Genomic DNA, 20,042 nt, shown 5'->3' with positions numbered 1-20,042 from the left:
TTCAATTGAGTATAAAGTAAGTGACAACACTATTCATCGTAAGCTAAAACTTATTTCAAGCCACGTTACACAATTATAGAGTATCAAATAAGGATTAAAGCTGGCACAAGAAATAAGTTACAAAGAATTAAAAGTGAAAATAAATTGTCTTCTTGTTATTAAGCTTTTCGAAGAGAAGAATATACGATATCGGTTTTTTAAGGCTAGCTATTATTGAAGATTGTAAATATTAGCTTGAAATTAACAAAAACACCATAGGGAGAGAAACCAGTGCGAACTTTCTATCAAATGAAGGTCATAGACTTAAAGAAATTTTGATTATGAAGAATGCTCTCAAGAAGACGAACTTTCTTCTCCTGTCAGACTTGAGCGGTGTAGATTATGAATACTTTTAAGCAGTTTATCTAGCTTTTTTAAACAATTGGAGGTTAAAAAAAAAAGACTTAAAGGGGTATTATTTTTTCAAACCCAAGACGTTAATAGATAAGTGAGATTTACTCTTAAATTAGGAGGTTAAGTGAAATTTACTTTAAATAAATTTGTGAATTTAGAAAGAACACGGCACATATATTAGGATAGTGATGATCCATTGAAACTTTTTTCCCTTTACAAAAGATAAGGTCCCAGAAAGATGTGGGACAGTCTTGATAATGCAACAAAGCCTCACCAACCTACGACTCATCGTATTCTATATACAGTCATTCATCACCTAGTTTATTTTTTAGGACGATGCTAAATGGGTATTATCCTTCTTTACTTTTGGCTCCAAACTCTACTATTTTCCCTCCAATGATTTCCCTCCAAAAAAGTAATAATTACATTTTAGCATGCTCATCTTTTTATCTTTCCAATACATTAAATATTTAAATTAAATTTATAACTACAAATACCTTAGTATTGAATTATATGAATTGAATTTATTGAATATTAAATTTAACTGAAATTTTTTGCTTGTAAGAATTTCTAATGATATGTTTAAATTTGAATTTTAATTAATTTAACTAACTACTAATATATTGAAATTGAAATACTATCGAATTATTTTTAAATTTTTACTTTTTTTACAAATCAAATTATGATATTTAATTTATTACAATGTGAAATATATATAACACATCATATATATTTTAACTAACTTCTCCGCATTTTACATGCAATTGACTCTCTTGCATTACGAATATATGATGCGATACTTTAAAATTAACTCTTTTAATATACATCCTTATATATAGGGGCGAATTTGTGTGTAAATTTTGGATCACGTGAACACATGGTCACTCAACTAATCTCGATATATTATGTGTATAACTCTGAAAATATATTTAATATTAACTAAGTGAACACAACACGTGGTCATAATAGGCTAAGTAGAAACCGGTTAAAGGTTATTTTTGTATTATGAAGGTCACGGGTTCAATCCCCTGCTCGGGCAGCTTTTTAAATTTTTGCCATTATTTTCTAAAGCAATGGTGAACTCATCCTCATGAAATCCCAAATTCGCCTTTGCTTATATATTTAAAAACTCAATGATTAACCATCTCATATTTGAAGTTTTGCTTTTCTTATATTAAGAATTGTGTTAATCGACTTGAATCGACTTGAATATATTCAAATTGAATTATTCTTAACCTTGTATTACATATATGATTGATTTTAATTCCCTTTTTTATTCTACATTATCTTTTTCTATCTTGAATAGTCCAGTAAACTGATATATACAATTTTATTAGTTTATTTTTTTATGTTACCAAACTTATTACCACATTATCTTTTTTGTTGAATTGTGTGAGTTTTATTTTGAATGCATATTAAATTAATTAAAAATAAAATCTTTGTAGGATTTTTATAAACTATTGAAATTCAAATGTGAAAAATCATACTTAATACAAAAAGGTGAAAACTCACTCTACTTATATAAGACAAGGTTAAGTTATAAAGTAATGGTTTAAATAAATTGATAACATACAATAACATAGGACATTGGATGATTTACACAAGTGTATATGAAAATATTAATGATTTGGTTAAATATATTGTAACTACAATATTGTACAAGACATTAATTACTATTCGACAACAAGTTCGTGTGTAAGCTTTAGCTACATAATTGAGTAAATATGCGTAAGACATGAAGTTATTGTTATAATTCAACCAAAATAATGTAATTATACAATTATCCAATGTATTCTTGTGTCATTGTTCTATCACAAAAAAGTTAGTATTATAGTCTTAATTCTTTAATTTTTTTTTCTAATTTCCATTGTTGACTTAGTTGACCATCACATGACTACATTCGATGGATCAACTAAGTTAAATTTTTTGTTAGCATTCAACAAAAATAATATAATTATACGAATATTCAAATTATATTTTCTTATTTATGATATCTAAGGATAATATGTTTTATCACAAAATTATTTTTATATATATAACTCTTGTTACAGTGTATATTGTATAGGTGGTGCACAAAAATTTATTTCTTCAATTTTCTAAGGAAGAATCAAATTTTAATACAATTGTTAATTAATGAAATGTGAGAAAAAATATAAAACAATATTAGGTCCACATTTTTAGACGAATTTATTCAATTTAAAATTAAATATTTAAGATCTTACTTACAAATTTTTTTAACCCGTTTTATTATCTATGATGGTGTATGTTCAAATTGAAAAAAAGAAAATGTGACACAGTCAAATTCGAACCCGTGAACCGGCGATCGCAAGGTTGGACTGGTTACCACTGGGCTGCAATAGCTTCATCTGTCGAGTGATGTTAATCAAATTGTATTTATCAGCTTGAATAATTAGAGGGACAAACTAATAGGGTTAATTTTATAAAGAAGTTGTTTAATCAACCCATAATATACAACTACATACGACATTGGAGATTAACACAAGTATATATGAAAAAATTAATATTTTGATTAAATATATTGTAACTACATTATCGCACGAAACATTTGCTAATATATGACAACAAGTTCGTTTGTAGAAGTTAGCTACGTAAGTGAGTAAATATGAATATGTAGTGAATTTGTTGTTATAGTTCAACCAAAATAACGTAATTATACACGTTATCAAATGTATTATCTTATGTCGTAGTTTTATTACAAAAAAAAAAATTGTATTATAGTCTTAATTTTTAAATTTTCTCTAATTCTTATAGTTGATTTAGTTGACCATCAGATGACTTCATTCGACGGATTAATCAATTTAAATTTTTTGTTAGCATTCAACGAAAACAATGTAATTATATAAGTATTCAAATATACTTAGGCTATAGTTCTACCAAATTATGTTCTACATATATAACTCTTGTTACGGTGTATAGGTAGTAAACCCATGGCTTATTTCTACCATTTTTTAAAGGAAGAACCAAAATTCAATACAATTGTTAATTAATGAAATGTGAGAAAATATATATATATAATAAAATTAGTTCCACATTTTTTAGAAAAATTTATTCAATTTTGAAACACATGTTTAAAATTTTATTTACAAAAAGTATTTTAACACGGTATATTATCCTTTTATGACGCATGTTCAACCAAATCTTATTTCTTCTATGTTTTAGAAAAAATAAAAAATATAAATTAATAGAATGTGAGAAAAATATAAATTAGATTAATTTCATAATTTTTAGATGAATTTAACCGGTTTTAAAACTTAAATATGTTTAAAATTTTAGTTTCAGATTTAATTTAATTCATCATATTATCCTTTAATGATATATGTTTAACCAAGTCAAATTTGTTGTTAGCATTCAACAAAAACAATGTAACTTACAAGTAACCAAATATACTATCTTATGCTACAGTTTTATCACAAAATTATTTTCTACATATATAACTCTTGTTATAGTATAGGCATTAAATCAAATCTTATTTCTTCCATTTTCTTAGAAAAATCATATTTAATATAATTATTAATTAATGGAATGTGAGTAAATATAAGAAAGGCTAATTTCACAATTTTTAGACAAGTTTACCCAATTTAAGAAATTAAATATGTTTAAACATACATCATCAAAGGATAATATAACGGATTAAATTAAATGTAGAAAATATATTTAAACGTGTAATCAAGATACCCTTTCATTATTTTAATAATTATACAATTCTTTGGATAAAATGCTAATAAGGTGTATATGCTTTAACACATTATTCTACACCAAGTAAAAGTTATTTTCTACATTTACAAGTAATCAAGCTAGCCTTTCATTACTTTTTCCTTTGGGTGATTTACATATATATATATATACGTATTTAGGGAGAATATTTATGAAATGTGATGATATTTTTTTATTTACAAAACATAACATTACAATACCTATACACATTCTACCAAAAAAAATCCATTCCAACAACCGCAGATGGTCTTCCCGCCGGCGAGGGTTCCGTCCATCCTCCGGCGGTGGAATCTACCGGAGCTTTGCCAGAGAACTGGCCAGATCTGGTGGCGGAGGGAAGAGAGCGTTTGTCCCCTTCGTCTTCGTCGTTGCTCGCCGCATCTTCTTCGTTGCTCCCGGTAAACCACCGTCCCCGTCTTCTTCGTTGCTCGGCCGATCCGACTATTTTCCGATGAGCATGAAAAATATGTGTGAATCGTTTATGAAAGTTGTATGAATATACGTACTGTTAATCATACACTCTGCAAAGAAAAAATAAAATTTTCTGGTCTCAATATACGTAACTTCATACAGTATTCATACACTGTCAAGTTTTGTAATTATTCTTTATGTTTTGTAATAAGGAAAACTATCGTCGCGTTTTGTAAATATTTCTCCTTAATATGTATATACACATAATTTTCCCTTTTCCTTTTAGAAGAAACTTATAAGATCGTCAATATTTTTAGGTAAGAAAAAAAAACTTTTAAATGGTATATATGAATAAGAAAAGAAAAATAAGTTGGTATTTAAAATCTTGAAAAGCTAAACTCATTAAATGTGTGTAAGAAGAGAGAGAAATTTTTACCTTTTCTATGCATTAAAAGCATAAATCTGTCAGTACTTTAATAGAAAGAGTAAAATTCAAAATTTTCATCCTCCTTTTTCATTGAGGGTTAAGTGGCACCAAAAAAAAATGAAATGTCCATAATACCCTGTTCTGCCCATTCTGTCCACAATTTTCTGTCGAGAAAAGGACCAAAATAGTACATTATCTTTGGGTTTGGACCTAAAATCATACATATTCTTTCACATGGAGCACTAATAGTACATTATGTTTGCATAAGTGGTGCACTTTTAGTCAAACTCCCAAATATTTTTTTAGAAATTTAATGAAAAAGAACAAAAATGCCCCTGAACTTTTAGAAAAAGTATAAAAATACCCTTTATTCATCTATTTTGCTAAAACTACCCCTCAATTTAACTTTTTGGCTCATTTATTCCCTTTGACTAACGGACAACACTAATTTTTTTTTTTAAAAAAAAATATTTAAATTACACATGACACTTTAAAAAAAAAATTGATTTATTTTTTTAAAAAGAAATCTGAAAAATCGTTATTTGTAGAATAAGGAAAAATAATTTTTCAAAACCCGTTTTTTAAAAAAATAAATGTAGTAAGCCTTTTATATATATACATATAAAAAAACAGAATTGGATTTTCATTTAAACATGTGGAATTTTTTTAAATTTGTAAAACTTTTTTTTAACAGGTGGAACCCCATTTTTTTTAGAAAATTCAATTTTTAAATCTGAAAAACTGATTGTTTTTTTAAGTAAAATGTGCAAAACTAATACTCCATAATTTTCTTCTAGATTTAAAAAAACAGCTTTCTCTCGGTTTTTTTTTTAAACACAGCTTTTTCCATAAAAAAATTTAATTTTTTCATATTTTTATAAAAATCCAGCTTTTCGCATTTTGAAAAAAAAAAAAAATAGTGTCGTCCGTTAGTCTAAGGACATAAATCAGCCAAAAAGTTGAATTGAGGGGTAGTTTTAGCAAAATAGATGAATAAAGGGTATTTTTATATCTTTTCTAAAAGTTCAGGGCATTTTTGCCCTTTTCCGTTATATTTTAAAAAAGATATTTGGGAGTTTGACTAAAACAACCACTTATGCAAACATAATGTACTATTAGTGCTCCATATGAAAAAATATGTATGATTTTAGGTTCAAACTCAAAGATAATGTACTATTTTGGTCCTTTTCTCATTTTCTGTCCAAAAATCATTTTCCTATTTTTTAACTTACGTGTTCATATTTTGGTTGCACTTTCTGGTACATTTCTACAAAATTTTCATCAATATGGCTAGCGAAGTTGTTCTTTTTGGATTGCTATGTGAGCTTGTTTGGGATGAGGGTGAGAATTGCACTTGCTGAAAAAGGGATTCAGTATGAAAAGAAGGAGCAAGATTTGAGTAACAAAAGTCCTATTCTCCTACAAATGAATCCGGTTCACAAGAAAATTCCTGTTCTGATTCACAATGGAAAACCGGTTTGTGAGTCCCTCATAATTGTTCAGTATATTGATGAGGTTTGGGAGGACAAATCCCCTTTGATGCCATCTGATCCTTACAAGAGAGCTCAAGCTAGGTTCTGGGCTGATTTCATTGACAAAAAGGTAAGCGCATAAATGTAACTTAGATAAATGGTTGGTGCAAAGAATTTATTATCTTACCTGAGGTTTATAGGTACTGATGGAGTCAAGAATATTTTTGGGACTTTTTTATCTCTACATTAAAAGCTTTTAAATTTAAGGGATTCACACATATGTATACCCGCGATATGTATATTAATTGAGTTGATTACTCAGAAGGTCACTCAATTAATAAAAAATGTGTTACGAAGTCCTTTTTCTTTAATTTTATTTTGATACTAAATAACTCACTATGTTTTTGTCCAAACTCCTACTTTATTAAATCAAACACTATTAAAAAAAATTAGGAACGAGTCTGTAAATAAACAAACAAAATTTGTCACTAATTCTATTTTAATTTGGTGGCGAAGAGCAATTTAACAACGGATCAAGTTCATAGCTAATTCCAATTTTAATTTTTAAGTAAAAATTTGTAGCTTTTCTGTAATGTGATGCTGACATACAACTTTTATTTGATTTGTGGGTAAATTAATGCAGCTCTATGATAGTGTGTGTGTGTGTGTGTGTGTGTGTGTGTGTGTGTGTGTGTGTGTGTGTGTGTGTGTGTGTGTGTGTGTGTGTGTGTGTGTGTGTGTGTGTGTGTGTGTGTGTGTGTGTGTGTGTGTGTGTGTGTGTGTGTGTGTGTGTGGAAGGAGACTATGGCGCACAAAAGGTGAAGATCAAGAAGCAGCCAAGAAAGAATTCATAGAGTACCTAAAATTATTGGAAACAGAGTTGGGAAATAAGTCATATTTCAATGGGGAAAATTTTGGATTTTTGGATTTGGCCTTAATTCCTTCCTATAGTTGGTTCCCTACTTTTGAGAAATTTGGAAATTTCAGCATAGAAGGAGAGTGTCCAAAGCTGGTTGCATGGGCCAAGAAATGTATGCAAAAATATAGTGCCGCAAAATCTCTCGTTGAGTCTAACAAAGTTTACGACTATGTGTTGAAATTGAAACAGCAACTCGGCATCGCATAGGAAAATATATGAAGAAGCTCTGAAAATATTATGGTCTTTTTTTTCTACTCGTACAATAAAACTACTTGTGCAGGCTTGACGGAGTAATTAAGCTATGAGAATATTGTTAGGAGTGTGTTAGTTTGTTACTATATGTTTCTCTTTTATGTCGAAAACTAGTGGAGTACTTCGAAATTTTAGTGCTAAGGTTCTATTATTATTCATAGAATTCTTAGTCGATGCATAGAATAAATGTTTTTACTACCTAGAAGTGGATGTATAGAGTCTTCGTGTAATGAAACTACTTTTGGTAGGAAACTGTACTCGGAATAAAGAATGTAGATATTTTGTTAGTATCATATGTACTGTTGACTTACATTTTAGTACTTACTGTTTCGTTTAAACATATTAATGCGCAATAGTCAAAAGCATCATACAAATTAGATAGTGGGTAAAATATTTCTGTTTTACCTTTTCTATAAAAACAATTAAGTAGGCGTTCAGCCATAAAAATCAAATGTTTTTCACTTTATTCGAAAAATTACGAAATCGGAAATAAGCATTTAAGTTTACGTTTTCGATCAGAACTTTACAAAAAATATTTGGTCATTGCTTCAACGATCAAAACTAAAAAAATAACAACTGAATTTTAGATATTTTTCAAATCTAAATACAACTTCAAATTGTATTTGATATTCTCAAGGCCAAAGGATAATGTTCAAATAAGGTAAAAAAAAAAAATCGGAAAAAAGTAAACAAATCTGCCAAACAAGTCCTTAGTACATGAGAAGTATGAATAACCGTAGCTGCATCGATTTTGACTCTACTCCATGTGCTTTTCTCTTCTTCTAACCATGGGAACTCACAAAACACTTGTCAAAAGTAAGGAGTGCCCTCACACAACTTGCTTCACTCAAAATAATTTTTTTCTTTAGGACATTGAACTTTGTTTTCCCTTTTCAAAAGAGAAGGTCCTGGAGAGATGTGTTTTTTTTTTTTTTTTCATTTCGTCTCCAATATTCGTATTGAAATCCAATTAAATTCAGATTCGCGCCGCTTAGGGTTCATTTGGCGAAACACTTCTTATGAAGAATTTTTTCATACCTAAAATTCGAACTCAAAATTTCTAAGAAAGTTGAAAGAACTCATTTTTTTTTGTATTCAAAGACAATGCACATGGGACAATTTTTATAATGCAATACAGCCTCACCAACCTATGACTCATCATATTTTATTTATATTATATTATATTCATCCATCACACCTAAGTTTATCTTCAACTGTGTGTTCATATCTTGGTTGCATTTTCATCTTATCATTAGTATTTTCCTTTCAATAACTCATATCCATATCCAATTACAAAGTTTTAGGGCAAAATGGCTACTGAAGTTGTTCTTTTGGATGCCTATGTGAGTGGGTTTGGGATGAGGCCAAGAATTGCACTGGCTGAAAAGGGGATTCAATATGAATCAAAGGAAGAAGATTTGGGTAATAAAAGTTCAATTCTCCTACAAATGAACCCAATTCACAAGACAATTCCAGTGTTGATCCATAACGGAAAACCAATTTGTGAGTCCCTCGTAATTGTTGAGTATATAGATGAGGTTTGGAAGGACAAATCTCCTTTGATGCCATCTGATCCTTACAAAAGAGCTCAAGCTAGGTTCTGGGCTGATTTCATTGACAAAAAGGTATGCTCATGTACATACATACATAGCCAGCTTCTTATATTTGCGAATATTTTATTTAGACACTCGAACTAAATCCTATTTCAGTTGAACACCTTAACTCCTAATAAAATGTTCCAAGAGACACTTTTAGTTCAAGTTTAAAAAAAAAATTATGTGTATTTTTATTCGTCTATTAGCTAGTTAAGTTACTACATAGTCATCTCCTTTTTTAAAAAACTAAGCTAAATATGTCATCTCCTTTTTAAAATAACGAAGCCGGGCCACGTCATCTCCTCTAATTATATGCATCAACCTCAAATAGAAAATGTTTGGGGTTTTACGGCTTATTGAGGTAAATGCGTATAATTAAAGGTGATGACATAATTTAGGGAAAAGGGTCAAAAGTGCCCCTCTACTTTAAAAAAATGGTAAAAAAAAAATATCCTTCATTATAAATTTAGGTCAAAAATACCCCTCCAGTTATTGAAGCTTTCGTGCATATACCCCTGTCTTAATGGAAATTCCTAAATCTCTCAAAATAACCCCATTTCATTTTTAAACTCGTTCCATTTAAACCCGACTCAACTATATAAAAAATCTCATATGCGACCAACTTGTTCCTGAGTCATACATCTGGAGCCACTAGGCACAGGAGTGGGTAACCCATATGCGTTTTTCATTTAGTTGAGTTGGGTTTAAATGAAGCGGGTTTAAAAATGAAATCAGGTTATGTTAGAGATTTTCGTTAAGACAGGGGTATATATGAAAACCTTAATGGCGGGAGGGATATTTTTGACTGAAATTTATAATGAAGGATATTTTTAGCCCTTTTTCCAAAGTAGAGGGGCATTTTTGACCCTTTTCACCATAGTTTATGTGCTTAACTTAACTACTTAGTAGATAAATGAAACACGCGGAAAAAAATTTGGACCAAATGTGTTTAATTGAACCACTTTATTAAAAGTTGGGGTGTTTAATTAGAACCACACTTAATTTGAGTGTCGAAATGGAATATTCTGAAAAATTTAAGTGCTACCTATGCTTCAAGGCTATGTATATATCACATTGTCTTGAGGTGCTTTTAACTTATATAAATGATTTGTGCATAGATTCTATTATCTTACTTTAATAACAAGGTTAGTAGTCAATGGTGGAGTCAGTAATTCTTACAAAAGAGTTAAATATTGTGAAAATATCACATGTAATGTTTTTTGAACACTTCTGTTTCTACACTAAATTTTATTTTATTCAATGGGATTCACAAAAGTTACACACACATATATAAAAGAAATATTTAAAATACTCTTGTGTCATTGACTCATTTCCAGATGAAAAGTATTCAATTGAATTCCCTTCCTCACACGTGACTCCCAAAGTTATTCATGGTAATAATGTATAGTTGATTTTTTGGATGATCTTAAGTGTAAACAAGAAGTGCATAGACATTAGATTTTGGGACCATTATATAAGCCACAATACATGGAAATTTGTAAGTTTATCCATGTCGGGATTACTTCAGATATGTGTTATCCGAAATTTTATATGGCTGAAGTTTAGGCACATATTGCTGAAATTTAGTCATTTTTGTCCGAAGTTTAGGTATATATATATATATATGGTAGAAGTTGTGTCATTTTTGCCTTAAGTTCAAGCAAAAATGACTGAAGATCAGTCACATAGGGCTAAAGTTCAACCATTTTTACCTGAACTTTAGTCATATGTCACTGAATTCAGTCATTTTTGCCTGAAGTTCATGCATTTTGTCTGAAGTTCATGCACACACATATGTATATGGTTGAAGTTCAGCTATTTCGCTTGAACATCCGGCAAAAATGGCTTAAATTCAGCCATAAGAAACTTCAGACATATGTTTAAACCTAACTTTAGACACCACATATTGAAGTTATTCTAAAATGAATAGACGTGCTAAATTTTTTTAAAATGGGTACAAGTAAATAGAGGCGGAGATATGCAGTAAAATATTTTACAATGTTAATATTTCAATTTCATATAATTCAAACTGAAAAATGAAAAATTTCTTAATATAGAGTAACTTTTTCGTCTTCAGGTCTATGACAGTGGAAGGAGAATATGGTTTACAAAAGGGGAAGAACAAGAAGCAGCTAAGAAAGAATTCATAGACTGCCTAAAGTTATTGGAAGGAGAGTTAGGAGATAAGCCATATTTCACTGGGGAAAATTTTGGATTTGTGGATGTGGCCTTTATTCCTTTCTATAGTTGGTTTCCTACTTTTGAGAAATGTGGAAATTTCAGCATAGAGGCAGAGTGTCCGAAGCTGGTGGCATGGGCCAAAAGATGTATGCAAAAAGATAGTGTAGCTAAATCTCTCGCTGAGCCTGACAAAGTTTACGACTATTTGTTGAAACTAAAACAGCGGCTCGGCATTGCATAGAGATATATGAAGAAGCTCTGAAAAGATTATGTGTCTTTACTTTCTACTAATACATGCTTGACGGACTTGAGTTGGTGAGAATATTTAGGTGTGTTTTAGTTGTTATACTACTCTCTCTATCTCAATTTATGTGATACATTTTTCTTTTTAGTCTGTCCCATAAAGAATGATACATTTATATATTTATAAATAATTTAACTTAAAACTTCCCCTTTTACCCTTCCTGAAATAATTTACAGCCACACAAATATGTTTGACTTATTTTAGATCATAAGTTTTAAAAGGCTTCTTTTCTTTCTTAAACTTCATGCCTAGTCAAATTATATCACATAAATTGGGATGGAGGGAGTATTATTTTATACCGCAAGGGTGGCTTAGTTGGTTAAGCATGGGGCTTCCATAATGGAGGTCTCATGTTCAAAACCCCCTGCCTACGACAGCAGGGGATTTGCCTTCTGGGTCGAGCTCGTCGCATGGGGCTTGCGTTCGAAACCCCCTGCCTATGACAGTAGGGGATTTGTCTTCTGGGTTGAGCTCGTCACACGGGACTTGCCTAGTACGGGGTATCTCTCCTGTGTGGTTTGCAGGCTATTGCACATGAGCGGGGTTTACCCTGTCCACCCTAAGGATAGCGAGTGCGGGTTCTCTTGTCTAAAAAAAAAAAAAAAAAAACTAGACGTAGAACGTTTGCTGCTTAGGTTTTATTTGTAGAATAGTAACTGTTTTAATACTTATAAGTGGATGTCTAGGAATTGAAGTGATCTTGTAACAAAACTACTTTTGGTAGGAAACTGTAATAGGGACTGAAGAATGAGATGTTGTGTTGTTAACTCTACTGTCTACTGACATTTTACAATGGGGGAAAGGGTCAAAAATACCCCTATGTTTTCATTTATTGGTCAGGTTTATCATCCGTTACAAGTTGGGGCTATTTTTGTCCCTGTCGTTACTAAAGTTATCAAAAATACCCTTTATTTGGCGGAAACCCCAAATCCACCCAAATAACCTGATTTCTATTAAAATTACCCGTCCCCACTCTTTAACCTGACCTGCGACCTACTAAATTAAACCAAATTTCAATTAAAAGTTGGACAAAAATAACCCAACTTGTAACGAAGGATAAAATTGACAAAGTGGAGGGGTATTTTTGACCATTTTCCCCTTATAATATTTACTCTTACCTTTATTTTTAATATGTACTCTTACCTTTGGTTTGCTCAAACGAATTCAACGCCCAATAGTTAGAAGTGTGTATTATTACAACTCAATCCTTTATTTTGAGTATTTACTTTTAATGTAGGTTGTAAGATTTTTATAATGTTTTTATTAGAATTTGGAATTTGATAGGATAGTTTGGATTGAAATTCTAGAGGCTGGGACGAGATTCAGACTACTTGGAACATAGATGCAAATTGCAGATTTTTACTAGTGTCCAGTGCACAGCAATCACAGTCATCAAATATTAACACTGTCTAAAAATTGACATTATCCAGAATTTTAACCATGACGGCATAACGAGCCTCCCCATCCCTAATTTTTCTTTCAGGAAAAAAATTACAAGAGGTTGGTCAACTAAAAAGTCTTTTGATATTACTTGAGATATATTATCTAAGTTCATTATTTTTATGTATTAATGATGAATAATATTCTAAATTTTAATATTATATATGCCCATGCCCTAATTATGATGATTTGATCCTATATGTATAAATTTAATTATTGATTTTATTTTCTTAAGATATTTTTTAGAAAAATTATAATTGCCATGTCATTAAATATGGACCAAAAATTATATTTCCGATTAAAATGACTAGAGAGGCTAATTATCCAAAATTGAGTGACTTTTGAAAGATAAAATAAAGTTAAGTGACTATAAAGATCACTTACTCAAAGTTGAGTGACTTTTGAAAGATAAATAAAATTGAATGATCGTATAAACTTTTAATTCTGAAAACTAGTGGAGTAGTAGAACTTTTACTGCTTATGTTCTATTACTGGAATTTTAATATTTACTCCTTCATTTGTTTCGTCCAAACGAATTCAATGCCCCAATCATGACCTAAAAAATAAAAAACATGACCAAAAAAAAAAAAAACTCAATGCCCCAAGAGTTTTTGTTTTTCTAAAAACAATTTTCACATGGGCCCATCTTGGGGGCAATTTTTTTCATTTTCAAAGTTCGAACTCGAGACCTTTGATTTTGGGTGGAAGCTGGAGAGATTCCAACCATTCCACTATAACGCCTGTTTTTAATTATTTTTTAATAATGTTTTTATTATTATTTTGGATTTGATGGGATGGTTTGAATTGAAATCCAACAGGCTCGATGAGATTTGGACTACTTGGAATCAGGATCCAAATTGCAGGTTCTTACTAGTGTGTAGATTTTTCTAGTGCACAACAATCGCATTCACCAAATATCAACACTGTCCAAAAATTAACATTATCAAGAATTTTAATCATGACGGCACAACATTCCTACTCATCCCTAATATTTCTTTGATGAAATATTTTTTTACAGGAGGTTGATCAACTAAATTTTCTTATAAAAAAATGTCAAAAAAAAAAAATCAGCTGGCAAGAGGGTGTTTTTTAGCAAAATGACTGGCGAATGAAGATATAAGACAGTGGAAGGAGAATATTTATTATGTATTACAAAAGGGAGGATCAAGAAGCAGCCAAGAATTAACATTATAAATAGAATAATTCTTTTTTGGGATTTGTTACAAAATCTAATTCTATTTTTTATGATTTTTATTTCAGTATTATATGCACGCATGTGCACATATTTAAGTTTCAATTATCTCTTATTCGATATTTTGTTTATATAAATACAAGCTTTGGTGGTTATTAATAGAATATTTCTTAAATTAAATTCATTTATAATATAAGTAAATAATCTTTCACAATTAGTCTCTATTATTATCTTTATATTTCATGTATTGAAATATATTTGTAAAGTTATCATAACCTGTTATCTTATATTTCATTATAGAATATCATTAACCTATGTACTCAATTAATATTTCTTTTTTTATTTTGCCCAAGAAGTTTATTTAAAAAACAAACAAAAGGGACACCTTTTAAATGTTTTTTCTAAAGAAAAAATTATGTCCAAAGGAACCTTATTTTGTGAAATATATTAAATGAACACCACAAATATCTTAGAATTGTGCAGATCCATTGAATTCCCCCTCCCTCCCTTTCTAGATCAAAAGAGAAGGTCCCAGAAAGATGTGGGATATTCTTGATAACGCAATAAAGCATTAATTAATAAAAATTATGATGGTGTAATAAACATTTTTAATTTTTAATAGAGGTCTCTAGTTTAAATTCTATTGAATATTGAGTCGCTTTAGCCTTTAGGGGAGCTTCACACCATTGTGAGACTTTTTAGTGCTAATTCAAATTTAGTCGTGCTACAATACAAATATCAAACATCAAATAGAAAATGAATAAATAAAAAGGTAATGCAATAAAGCTTCACCGACCTATGACTCATCATGTTCTATATATAGCCATTCATCTCCTGGTTTATTTTCACCTTAAGTGCTCATATTTTGGTTCCACTAGTTTCTTCTAGTACATTTCTTTCATCAACTCATTTCCATTTCTAACCACAATTTCTTTGTTTTTGGGGGCAAAATGACTAATGAAGCTGTTCTGTTGGATACCTATGTGAGCGTGTTTGGTATGAGGGTAAGAATTGCACTAGCTGAAAAGGGTATTCAATATGAATACAAGGAGCAAGATTTGAGTAATAAAAGTTCCCTTCTACTACAAATGAACCCAATTCACAAGAAAATTCCAGTCTTAGTCCACAATGGAAAACCAATATGTGAGTCCCTCATAATTGTTCAATATATAGATGAAGTTTGGAAGGACAAATCCCCTTTGATGCCATCTGATCCTTACAAAAGAGCTCAAGCTAGGTTCTGGGCTGATTTCATTGACAAAAAGGTATGCAATTACATATATATCACATTTTCTGTGGGGGGTTTTAACTTATATGAATGGTTAGTGCTACTTTAACAGGTCGGGATACTAATATTTTTGGTCTCTAATTTATTGGTAACATCTGATTCGATCTTTGTGATATATTATGACTAATATCTAACTTTCAATTAATTGAAATGTGTTTTTATTCCTATTTATAGGAGAATATTTCATATTTTAACAATTTTCAGAATTATGCTACTCAAAAAGCAGTAATAAATACAAGTTTAATTAATAAATACAAGTTTAATTAACACATGAGTAATTAAATAGTAGAACAATTAATAATTTTGGTAATTTTCTATTCAAAAGAAATTAAAGGAGAATATTAATTAATTGATGACTAAATACACTTGATCAGATATTATAAGGATTGAAATCAAAATTAACTAATAACTGAGGGGCCGACAATGTTATTAATCCTATAGGCTGAGTCAGGAATCTAGCAAGTGAACTTTAAGAAATTGTAGAAATATCACATGTATAATATTTTTGGAATCTTTTTTATTTAGCTAGTGTATATCGTATACACACCGATTATACACAAATTAAATAATTATATAGCCAAATTTCATAAAAAGCAAAAATAAGAGTTATTTTTTCATAATCGGCCACTTTGGGCTAATGTGTAGCTTAAAAATCCCTTAAAAAAAAAATTACATTCAACTTTAATTTCAAATACTCCTCTTTTTTCTTTTTATATATTCAACTGCAGATTGTCCAATCTCCTACTTAATTAAATTAATATTTCTAGAATTTTGTGATGTGGTTCTAACGAACGTCTTTATCTTTTTCTTGTTTTTTTGTTTCTTTTTTTGGGTAAATGCAGATCTATGATGCTGGAAGGAAAATATGGGCTACAAAAGGGGAAGAACAAGAAGCGGGCAAGAAAGAATTCATAGAGTGCCTAAAGTTATTGGAAAAAGAATTGGGAGATCAACCATATTTCAATGGGGAAAATTTTGGATTTGTGGATGTGGCCTTAATTCCTTTCTATAGTTGGTTCCCTGCTTATGAGAAATGTGGAAATTTTAGCATGGAGGCAGAATGTCCAAAGCTGGTAGCATGGGCCAAGAATTGTATGCAAAAAGATAGTGTCGCCAAATCTCTCGCTGAGCCTGATAAAGTTTACGACTATTTGTTGAAATTGAAACAGCGTCTCGGCATTGCATAGGGGTGTCAAATGGACGGGTTATCAATATTATGAAAATAATAGTCTGATAAAAAAAATTAGAGAGGAATAATGTTAGGCGTGTGTTAGTGTGCTTTATGTTTCTACTTGATGTTGGAAACTAATAGTAGTAAAATAAATTTACTAGCGTATGGGTCCTAGGGATAGAATAAGTGTGATCTTTAGAATTGGATGCGTTTGAAAGTCTTCTGTAATAATAATAATATGGACGGAAAATAAAGATGGTACTTATGTGCTCTTTCTTTTTCTCTTAGGGATTACACATTTGATTGCGGTTGTTAATCAATATACATATATGATACACTAATTATACATATATTATATATTATCGGTTAGTTTTTTGACAGACAACTGTTTAAGTTAATTTCGCTTTTCTCCCTTTGGATAAACAAGTTTCATGTCGGGATCAATTTACAAGTTAGGTATTAGTAGTGACAATATAAAGGAGGGCAAGACTCTAATTGTGCTACTGAAACAATCAAATTGGTATTAAGTGTGCGAACAAAGTTTTACATTCGAAGTTTATGAGAAACCAAATTACATGTAACGTGTAGTGATATTTTTAATGGTATGACATATTTTGGGAAAAATTGTAGAAGTTTGATCCAAAACAGCCAAAATCACACCATGTTAAGGTAGTTTTAAAATATTTTAGCCTAACAATCGGTACAGGGCCAACGGTTCAGCATGGCACATATGGAAATGGTAGAGTCATAGTGTGAGGGCCGACTAATACCTTTGCCCATTTATGAGCCGGTTTGCGATCTTTATTCGTAGTTTGTGAGACGCATACACCCAAAAAAAAAAAAAAAAAATCTAGACCTTTTTTTATCTAAAGCACCCTGTACAAGAAGGAACAAAAATGCTAAATTTGAACACTGCCAAACCAAAAGTAATTGCTCAACAAGAGTGTCAATCATTTTCTGAGACATAAGTTTACACTGCTTTTACTTGTTAGACAGAGAAATCAAGAAAATTCAAAATATCCTCTCATCATAAAAGAAGAACATTTATTACATAAGTAAAATCCAGAAGAGAAAAAAACCAAAAAAAAAAAAAAAAAAAAAAAAAAAAAAAAAAAAAAAAGAAGAAGAAAAACAGTAAAAAGTAAAAACACAATCCACCAAAAGACATGTCTGGTCACGGGCAGATCTAGAAGAGAACATATAGCTTCACAGGAATTTAGTGCTACATATATATTAAGAAATTCATGGTCAGCCCAATTATTATTATATATTCCTATTCATCCTTAATTTTTCTTTTAGAAAAAAAAAATTACAAGAGCTTGGTCAACTAAATTTTCTTATAATAAAATGTCAAAAAAAAAAAAAAATCAGCTGCCAAGACGGTGTTTTTGAGCAAAATGACTGGCGAATGAAGCTATAAGACAGCGGAAGGAGAATATTTATTATGGATCACAAAAGGGGAGGATCAACAAGAAGCTTAAGAATTAAGTAGAGCATCAACAAGTAGCTTAAGAATTAAGTAGAATAATAATTTTGTGAATTTGTTACAAAGTCTAATGCTATTTTTTTATGATTTTTATTTCAGTATTATATGCATCAAGTATGTATGTACATGCATGTGTACATATTTAAGTTTCACTTCTCTCTTATTTGCTATTTATTTATATAAATAAACAAGTTTTGGTTGTCATTAATAAAATACTTTAAATTAAATTCATTTACAATATAAGTAAATAATCTTTAACAATTTGTCTCTATTTTGTTTTTTTGTATTACCTGCATTGAAATATATTTATCAAGTTATCATCACCTATTATTTTCACTTATATTTTATTATTGAACATCATTAACTTATATACTTAATTAATATTACTCACATTTTTTCCCCCAAAAATAATATTCTTTTATTGGAAATTTGTTACGTAGATAAAAAATAAAAATAAAAAATCTTATAATTTAAGTATAAAAGAAAGAAGAGGACAGGTTTTTAATGTTTTTTCTAAAGAAAAATAATATGTCCAAAGGGACCTTATTTTGGGAATGCATTAAATGGACACCACACATATCTTTTCGGGGAAGTTACGTAAATACAAGTAAATAAGTAAGATATTTCATAATCTACAACTATCAACTAAATTACATAATCTACAATACATACTCTACATTTAGGGTATATGTATAATTTTATACCATAAATAAAAAAAAATTGCTATGAATAAAAGGCTAATAATAAGGAGTTTCCTATATTAGTGATAACCAAACTAAATACATATCAAAACACATTAATTATTTTTCTAAACATCTCAATATACTCAGCTAGCATTAATCCGTAAAATAGTATACTATTGTTTATATGATATATATTATACAATTCCTTGAACAAGTATATTTCACTATTATATACTATATATAATATTATTTTTTATGTATATTAACTAGTATATACTATATATGAAATAATTTCTTATGTATATTAAACAAAAAGTATTTTATATATATATATATATCTTTGACCACATAAATTATTGTATATATTAGGCATATATTGTTTATTATATTAACTATATACAAATATAAATTTAATTGATTTAATTTTACTATTTTATGGAAGAGAGAAAAAAAAAATCGAATAGTAAATATGTGATGGCAGAAAGGAAGACAAGTTTAATGGGATGGGGGTGTCAATTATTAATTAAGATCCTATTTTAGTGGTAATCCATAAGTAATTATATTATTCTATCTATATAATGTATATTGTATACTTTATATGTTATTGTAGAGTACAATTGGTTGGCACATAGAGTAATATATTCATATATTAGGTATATCATAATATTACATACTATATACACAAATAATATTATTATATTATGTACTACATATAATATACAAACTTAAATATACTAATTTATACTATTATATTCACAAACATTTTGTTATCATCTTTTCAGTTTAATATACCAATTTGAATATACTATATACTTTCTAAGGTATATTTTCATGTACATTTCTTATACCATATTTTCATATGTCATATCTTTTCATGTACTTTTCTTAATATTAATAAATTCAAATAATTTCTTTTAGTCACAAAAAAATAATTGAATCAGCAGCAAGTGAAATTAAAAAAAGAAGAATAAAAAGGAGGAAACGAAAGAAAAAAAAAAAGTCTTTTTAAAACGGTAGATAGAATTTGGTATTTGTAGTTGATTTTGTTATGTTTATTTGGAAAATTACATTCTAATGATTTTGAAAGAAAGAG

General features: G+C 29.4%; 2 protein-coding genes, 1 long non-coding RNA gene and 1 pseudogene across 3 annotated transcripts; 3 read left to right on the top strand and 1 right to left on the bottom strand.

Annotated features, from left to right (window-relative positions):
* The first annotated feature begins 6,164 nt into the window (after positions 1-6,164).
* LOC132031211 (probable glutathione S-transferase) lies at positions 6,165-7,751 on the top strand (annotated as a pseudogene).
* A 987-nt stretch (positions 7,752-8,738) lies between these two features.
* Positions 8,739-11,709, top strand: LOC132031209 (probable glutathione S-transferase). Its single transcript, XM_059421090.1, has 2 exons — positions 8,739-9,234; positions 11,282-11,709. Exons 1-2 carry the CDS (start codon positions 8,920-8,922, stop codon positions 11,624-11,626), a joined length of 660 nt encoding a protein of 219 aa, XP_059277073.1. The 5' UTR covers positions 8,739-8,919; the 3' UTR covers positions 11,627-11,709.
* Positions 11,710-15,158: 3,449 nt separating this feature from the next.
* Positions 15,159-17,052, top strand: LOC132031206 (probable glutathione S-transferase parC). Its single transcript, XM_059421089.1, has 2 exons — positions 15,159-15,586; positions 16,452-17,052. The coding sequence occupies exons 1-2, from the start codon at positions 15,272-15,274 to the stop codon at positions 16,794-16,796; spliced, it is 660 nt and encodes a 219-aa protein (XP_059277072.1). The 5' UTR covers positions 15,159-15,271; the 3' UTR covers positions 16,797-17,052.
* On the bottom strand, positions 15,621-16,266 carry LOC132031207 (uncharacterized). The gene is made up of 2 exons (XR_009408184.1): positions 16,166-16,266; positions 15,621-16,121 (listed from the first exon to the last, which is right to left on the bottom strand). It is a non-coding gene; the product is annotated as an uncharacterized LOC132031207 (long non-coding RNA).
* Positions 17,053-20,042: the final 2,990 nt, after the last annotated feature.

This window comes from Lycium ferocissimum, chromosome 9 (assembly GCF_029784015.1).
Source record: "Lycium ferocissimum isolate CSIRO_LF1 chromosome 9, AGI_CSIRO_Lferr_CH_V1, whole genome shotgun sequence".
Taxonomy (NCBI): Eukaryota; Viridiplantae; Streptophyta; class Magnoliopsida; order Solanales; family Solanaceae; genus Lycium; species Lycium ferocissimum.
Note: the sequence above shows the minus strand (reverse complement) of the source record. Positions and strands in the feature narration are given on the sequence as shown.

Bases quoted from the DNA above. Each gene is read 5' to 3' on its own strand.
- LOC132031209 (XM_059421090.1), top strand. From the start codon at position 8,920: ATGGCTACTGAAGTTGTTCTTTTGGATGCCTATGTGAGTGGGTTTGGG. The intron at 9,235-11,281 runs GTATGCTCATGT...TTTCGTCTTCAG, and splicing joins CTGATTTCATTGACAAAAAG to GTCTATGACAGTGGAAGGAG.
- LOC132031206 (XM_059421089.1), top strand. From the start codon at position 15,272: ATGACTAATGAAGCTGTTCTGTTGGATACCTATGTGAGCGTGTTTGGT. The intron at 15,587-16,451 runs GTATGCAATTAC...GGGTAAATGCAG, and splicing joins CTGATTTCATTGACAAAAAG to ATCTATGATGCTGGAAGGAA.